Source organism: Aedes aegypti, chromosome 1 (genome assembly GCF_002204515.2).
Source record: "Aedes aegypti strain LVP_AGWG chromosome 1, AaegL5.0 Primary Assembly, whole genome shotgun sequence".
In the NCBI taxonomy this organism is placed as follows: Eukaryota; Metazoa; Arthropoda; class Insecta; order Diptera; family Culicidae; genus Aedes; species Aedes aegypti.
Window position 1 is genome coordinate 201,554,116 of NC_035107.1, and position 7,704 is coordinate 201,561,819.

The following is a 7,704-nucleotide window of genomic DNA, read 5'->3' on the forward strand; positions in this document are numbered from 1 at the left end:
TGCGGCCTCCCAGCTGGCGCTAACGCTAGCAGGGTACAAGCAAGCTTCAAAAGCCTGTCCTGTTGTGTGTTGGCAAATTTTCAAGAGCACAGATCTGGAGTCTTCAACTCCTTGATCGCTCTTCTAACCTTATTTACCGTCGGGGGCTCCACAACTTGTCCATCGTTGCTGATGATTAATCTGTTCTCAGACGCGCTCAAGTTCTCTTCGTTCAACAATTGCTCGCAGTGCTCTTTCCACCTGGCAGCCACCAAGATTTTGTCTGTCAACAAGTTACCTTCACGGTCATTGCACATGACGGGAGACGACGCTGTTTTTCTCCGTACGCCATTGACAGCTTCGTAAAATCTCCGCATATCTTTTTGTTCCATGTTGTTTTGCGCCTCAGTAATGATATCTTTTCGTACTGCTTTTTCTTTCTGTGGTGAATTCTTTTCTCGGCTGCTCTATCTTCTTTGTACCGCTTTCTATTCTGCCGGGACAAACACTAACATCCGGCTTCTGGCAAAATTCTTCTCATCCGTCACAATCTGGCACTCCTCATCAAACCAACCATTTCTGGGTCGTCTCTGAGCAGTACCTATCACCTCTCGTGCTGCTGTGCTCATCGCACCGTGGATAAATATCATAAATATCTTACCCGCATTCAAATGTTTGGTTTGACCGCTTTCAATCTGAACACTTTTTAATTTGACTAATCTGCACATCCTGCATTTCCTTGACTTCCCTGTGCATAGAGTATCATCGTACCTGCCACACGATATATGAATGCAAAAATGGTAACTTTGGCAAAAAAAGCTCTTAGTTAATAACAGTGGAAGTACTCATTGATCTTTAAGCTGAGAAGCACTTCATTTATTTATAGGTATTCCGAAGATTCATTATCACAATTGATAACTTCTTGCATAAACTACTATTCATACACAGTATCTTTTTCAAGACAAGGATTTCTTTTATGTTCTTGTCATACAAACAAGCATTTTATCATAGCAAATCACATAACCAATTGAATCTGCATTAGCGTTATAGGATAGTGAAGAGTGTTTAAAGTAAACCCTAGAGTAAGACTTGAAAGGTACGCTAAATGCTACTTTGATGATAAGATTACCAGAAACTATTACCTTTTATGTCCTCCGTAAGCTATGATTCAATCTGAGGAGGACGAAGATGATGATGATGACGAACGACGGCGACTTTTCTTCTTCTTATCGCGTTTCTTCTTGCGCGATCTGTCGCCACTGGATGATGACGATGACGAGCTAGAGGAGCTACTCCTACGTCGATGTTGCTTCTTCTTGCTCGTGCCTCTGGAAGATGATTTGGCTTTCACGGTTGAAACCACCGTTTCCAGAATCTTCTGAGCTGCAACTAGTTTCATGCTGTCGTGCGCTTGCAATTTTTCGATTGTTTCCTTCTTAAGCTTTTCGAGCTGAGCGATTTCCAATGCTGCCTCAAGTTTCTCCTTTTCCTCCTTTTGCTTTTGCTTCTCTCGTGCTTTCCGTTGTTCTTCGATCTCTTTCTCCATATGATTCTTGAGCAGAAGAAGTGTTTCAGCGCGCTTCAGCATCTTCTCCTTCTGTAGACGCGCCTTTTCCTCTTCTGTTGGCTCCTGTTTGACCGGTTGAACTTTAGGCTCTGGAGATTTCTGCCGTTGAGGTTCTGGAGACGACTTCCGGTCCGATTTTTTTGAACGCGATCGAGAACGAGAATCACTACTGTGGCGTCTGTCTCTGCGGCGAGAATCAGAGCGGCTTCTACTTCTACGATCGTAGCTACGCGACCGTGATCGATCTCGGCGATAACGGCCCGAGGACCGTTTGCGATCGTAGCTTCGAGAACGACGGTTGCGATCGAAACGTCCTCCTCTTCCACGTGGAGAGAAGAAACCGCGCCTTTGGTTCCAACGTCCTACGAACTGTCTTCCTCCACCTCGACGATATGGCACTGGTGAACGATCTCTGTAGGAACGATATCTTTCTCTAGATCGACTTCTAGATGCATCACGATTGCGATCCCTTGAACGACTCCTAGAACTGTCTCGCCTACGATCATCTCTCTTCCTTTCACGAGATCGCTCTCTGTCATCCCTTTTGTGCTCAATTTCGCTCTTCTTGCTGGCGAATTTTTCAATACTCTCAGTTATCAAAACTTGTGTTTCTTTCACAATGATCTCATCACTTTCCTTAGTCTTTTTGGTGTCCAAACCAAAAGCTCTAGCGATCGTTTCATTGCGAGGATTCTTTGCCGCTTCGTCGTCGGAAAAGGTCCCTTGATGTTCATAGTCCAGTGCATTCATATCGATGGGCTTTTCGGAGTCATCCTTCTTTCCGTCATCTGCACCATCATCGCTTCGATCATCGTGGGTTTGCGCCTGTTGATCCTTCTCCTGGTTCAACTCGAAGAACGATTTCTTCGAGGCATCTTTGGCCATTTCCTCGTGACGTTTTTTGCGCTCTGATTCCCGGCGCTTGATCTCGCCTTCTCTTTGACGCTTTTCGTCCTCGATTTTTTCCAAATCCGTCATTTTGATTGTTCTTTTCTGGGCAATTTTCCAGTGGATAGGAGTGAAACTGCGCGATCTTGACCTTGAACGCGATGGAGTGCGATAGCGCTGCAAAAAAAAAAGTTGAACAATTTTGTTAACTGTACAAATTAATTATTGATTGAATACATACAAAATTGCCACGTCCTTTGATGACTCGCCCACTTTTCGAAACTGGTACCCGCTTTTTGGACCATCCAAATCCACGCTGCTCTCGGGATCTATCTCGTTCACGTCGTCTTCCGCGTCCTCTGTCATCATCCTCCTCATCGTCGCTCTTGTCCTCGTTGTACCGCTTCCGTCCATCACCGCGCATTAAATATTTGTTCGAAACCTATCAAGGATCGCGCGATAAGAGATGTAGTATGGCGTACGATGAACACAGTTCTTACCTCAGGTATCTCATTTGGATCAATCTTGGTCACAGTCGTCATTGGATGTGCCTCGCCATCGTCCTTCAACTCGCCTTCCTCTAGATTGCTTCCGTTTTTGTCTCTATCGAATAAAAATTTTCAAATAATTATGTGATCAATATTTTCGAATCATTGTCAACATACTCTTTTTCACTCTTTGACTTTTTGTCCTTCTTCTTCTTTTTTTCCTTCTTTCGCTTTTTAGACCCTTCTGCTTCTGAATCGTCACTAGAGCTTGATTTTGATTTCTTTTTCTTCTTTTCTTTTTTCTCTGTAGAAATGAAAGAGTTTTTGATATTATTCGGTTTTAAATATGAAATGTATTGCAGGGCTGGTAACGACTGAGAGGCTCTAATCTTATTTCGACCCATTTTAAAATTCAAACCAACTTCCAATTTTTATTATTATTATTATTTTTTTTAGAAGAATTTCATTTTTGCGGTAACAAAAGTTTTGAATGATACCTAGGAATGCTCAAAAAAAAGTTAAGAATTGTGACAAAATTGTTTTTGAAAAACATTGGACAGAATCTCTTAAAAATGTGTAGGAAGATGTTCTAGAAAAATGCTGCAGCGTTAGTATGTAATCCTAAATAAACTTATATATGCATTGACGCTTATATAAAGCTGTTCGGTAATCCAATCCGCATGGTTATTAAATTAATTAACTCATTACGCGTGATAGAGATGGACAAATTATGGGAGAAATTATGAAAAAAATCCACGTGGTCAGCTGGGATTTGAACCCAGGACTCTTGTATGCTAGACGAGCGCTTTACCAACTAAGCTAATAACTAATAATTGGGATTTGAATTCTAAGCTCGAGAATGGATTACCTGCTTTGCTCTTGCCCACAGTTGATCAGCAGAAGTTTTCTCGTTTTATTTTGTATGGGGAAAGGGATCTAACTTCAAATTTCTCGTAAATGAAAGCCATAATCGGAAAAATATTTGGTAGACATGATAGTCATCATTTTTAGAGGGGGACGGGCAAGATAAGCACCTCTAAATGTTGAGAATATTTGAATGATTTTTATTAAAATAACGTCATACACTGTTGGATTAAAGTTCATCCAACTACCATCATTGATAAAAAATATTAGAAATAATAAGAATTTGAAAATATGGATAAACTATCATAATTTGTAAAAATATTGGATTTTCTTATAACAAATGAACAGAACGCAATAAGAATTTTGTCGTCTAAAAATATTTTAATCAAATTTCTGATTCTCAGCCAACATGTCAAACCTTTTCGACAGTCTTTTAGTATATAAAGAAAAATAATATAAAATTTTTATTACAATGCTTTACTTGGTTTATGTTATTTTTATAAGTCGGGGTAAGACGAGCACCCATTATGGAAATAGGAAAATTTTTTGGAAATCATTCAAATATGCTTAGCAATGCTTGGACTAGTTGCCTTAGCTCTATTACATTTGCTGATTAGGTTGTATTCATAAAATTGAGTCGTTATATAGTCGTTTCTCATCTTTTGCTTCTATTTCTAGTAAAATAAAACAAGTAATGCATTCATATCTCCTAACTGAGAATGGATTCAACAATTTTCTTCAGAAACCAAATTTGAAATGCGTAGTTTGATGCAAAATATATGATGCTTATCAATGATAACTTATTGGTAATTTAAAAAAAATGCAATTCAGGAGAGTGCTCATCTTGCCCCGTAGTGTATTTAAACCATCTGAAAAACATCTTTTTGGTTTAGTAATTTTATTCAACGAAATTTTCCTTTTTTTGAACCCCTTATGTTTATGGATGACAGAAAACATGTTTAGGGGTTATCGGGGCAATATGGGCCGCCTAAGGAAAACGTCATGAAAGGCATAGAAAAACAGCAAAAATTATGGTTTAAATGCAAGTGACTTGTAGGTACTATAAAATGATATCTTCCATGTTACGTCGATAAATAATGTTAACATCATTTCAGGAACTTTTTGGAAAACCATGTTTTTCTACGTGGTCGCCAATCATATGGGGCATTATGAGCCACCCTACGAGGCAGTATGAGCCACCTCATTCAATCGAATAATTGCGATACTTGGTTCAACGTATTTTGTAGCAAAGTGTTCCACTTGTAATAGTGCATAAAGATGACTATGCAGTAAAAAAATAATCTGGTATATTTAGGCAATGCATTTTTATGTTCAAAACATCGTTTGTTTTGCTTAAATCTAGGTGGCTCATTTTGCTCCGCCCCTTCATCTTGAAAATAATATATTGTTTTTCAATAATTTTGTTTCTGGACAATTCTAATTTCGCTCACGAACTGTTCATTATGATCAGAAGTTTCAATGGATTGGTGAAATTTACCAGAATTATGAATATAATTGTCTTAAAGGCTTAATTAAAAACTGCCAAAATTATAAGCTTTTTAATTTGTACATTTTTGTAAATATCTTGAGTGTTCAAACGAATATTCTTACGGTTTTTATTGTGGTGGCTATTTGAGGGATCCTTTGGCAGATCATAATGACACTAGACAAAACCTAGTGTACTTACCTTTCACCTGGCGGACCAATTCGCCACAGTTGGCAACGACGGCGTCCTGAAGCGGACGAGAGTTTCGATCGACCGGCAACTGTTCCAGCTGTCGCACTAAATCATGACCGGAAACGACATGTCCGAAGACAACATGAACGCTGCAAAAAATTGGAAAACATGTGCGTTAGGATGAGGTGAAGATTTTATTGTATGATATTAAACTTACTTATCGAGATGGGGTGCAGGTTGCGTTGTACTACAATAGAAAAAGAGAGAACAAAGAACAAAACAATTGATTGCATATGCTTTTGGTTTTCTGGGTGAATTGGGTAGAGTTGTTATTTGGTGGATTCTTATGTTTGGTAAATTATTGGTTGGTGCAAATCCCGGTTCATGATCGATGGCTACCGTTTTTTCCCCGATTCGGATGTAGAAGGGCGCTTCACGAGCGCCCAAGCGATAGAGATTGAGCAACGAATGCTGCTTCCTGCAACTGCTAATGCTCAATGTCTATCGGATATGGCTCGAGACTTCAGCAGAGGTCAATCAGGCCCGAAGCAGTGGTCAACTGTGCTGCCGGAACGCTATATTGGCTAGTTCGGTCCTAAGCCACGGAAAGAGACACTTTCACGGAGGTGGCCACTACTAGACAATCATTCGTTGGAACCAGATGCAGAACTCAGATTTTTTTCTTTTGCTCTATACACCGTAACATAGACAAGGTACAAGAAATTGTACAATACCATTAAAATCGAGGGAACTTGACAAATACTTTCGAGATTGCTGAAAAGTAAAAGGATTAGTTTCTATCGATGAACTCTAAACGCTCATCTATACGCTGCTGTTTGAGGTTTTGAGAGTTTCCGGTGAGTCCATAGAGAGAAACTTACATAAAGAACTGCGAACCGTTTGTATTCTTTCCACGGTTTGCCATGGAAAGCAGAAACGGTTTGTCGTGCTTTAAAGTAAAAGCTTCATCTGCAAAGAAAACATAAACAATTCATTTAACGTTTGTAATCTAAAAGGCTTCATTCAACTTACCATCAAACGTTCCTCCGTAAATCGATTCACCTCCAGTTCCATTCCCATTAGAGAAATCTCCGGACTGAATCATAAAATCCTTCACCACACGGTGAAATATTATTCCCTGGAATTGAACGCCAGCACTATATGGAGGAATTCTTCAGTGTCTATCACCATCAGCCCCTTACCTTGTAATGCAACGGTTTACCGGTCTTCTGGCCAGTGCCCTTCTCCCCGGTGCAAAGCGATCGGAAGTTCTCGCAAGTTTTCGGGGCAATATCCGGAAACAGTTCGAACACGATTCGTCCAGCTGGCAGTCCGCCCAGGGTGATGTCGAAGAAACAACGGATTTTGTTGTGCCCCGTTCCGGAGGCGGACTCTACATCGACGGTCATCCTGTTGCTGTTTTCGATTTCCTACTGTTGGCTGGAAGAAATCGATCCGGGGAGCAATAAAAATGGCGTCAGTGAAAGAACTCTCCAATATGCGGGAGGCGTACTTACTACACCCGGAATATTAGTTGAAACGCAAACTATGTTGCGTTACATTTAGGTGGAAACGCAGCAGTGGATGGTACCGAATTAAATTCACAGCAATTTGTAACAATTCAATGAAATCTGGATGGAAAAATCCGATTTTATAAACACTCGCGATTTCGCACACGATTTCACGCAGACATGAAAAAGCGATAAGCGAATGAACGTCACGCGATGATCGTCTCGCCGTGACGTTTGTCGCTGTCAGTTGAGCGTCACACCAGTGGATGAACCAAAGTTTTTGAATAGCAGGTACGCTCGTCGAGCGGTTTAATTCGCTCCCAACCCCATTAAACATTTCAAGCGTGTGCTAGAATAAGGGCGTAAGTCGCATGATCGATTTCTCTTCATCGATCCTCTCTTCTGTGAATAAAGGCGACAAGACGCAAGTTTATCAGTATTTTTTCACCTCAGGATGCAAGTTTGCATCGCTGCCTACACTGTAAACTCGGCATTACCCTTTAATGAGGGAAAAATACTCATTATTTGCTGATATATGGAAACGTCAAAATGATGGGTACTTTATTTTTTCAGATACAGAGTATTTTATACCCTTTTCTTTATTCCACGAACATACTCCTTAATGGGTGAAAAAAATTTTGCAGATGAAAAAAGTTTATTCTTCTAAATTTGGATAAATCAATGGTAGGTATTATTTCTTTCCCTGTAATGTTCTGATTATAAAGAAAC

At 40.1% G+C, this 7,704-nt stretch overlaps 1 protein-coding gene across 2 annotated transcripts; it reads right to left on the reverse strand.

Annotated features, from left to right (window-relative positions):
* Positions 1-979: 979 nt before the first annotated feature.
* Positions 980-7,179, reverse strand: LOC5567075 (peptidyl-prolyl cis-trans isomerase G). Of its 2 annotated transcripts, none has more exons than XM_001651421.2 (10): positions 6,982-7,179; positions 6,667-6,897; positions 6,497-6,602; positions 6,346-6,433; positions 5,682-5,711; positions 5,474-5,613; positions 3,100-3,226; positions 2,935-3,037; positions 2,676-2,876; positions 980-2,611 (listed from the first exon to the last, which is right to left on the reverse strand). In XM_001651421.2, the coding sequence occupies exons 2-10, from the start codon at positions 6,871-6,873 to the stop codon at positions 1,148-1,150; spliced, it is 2,466 nt and encodes an 821-aa protein (XP_001651471.2). In that variant the 5' UTR covers positions 6,874-6,897; positions 6,982-7,179; the 3' UTR covers positions 980-1,147. The 2 variants fall into 2 exon arrangements, with proteins under 2 accessions (XP_001651471.2, XP_021712916.1); XM_021857224.1 differs by having other exon boundaries at positions 6,667-6,904.
* Between the last annotated feature and the right edge of the window lie 525 nt (positions 7,180-7,704).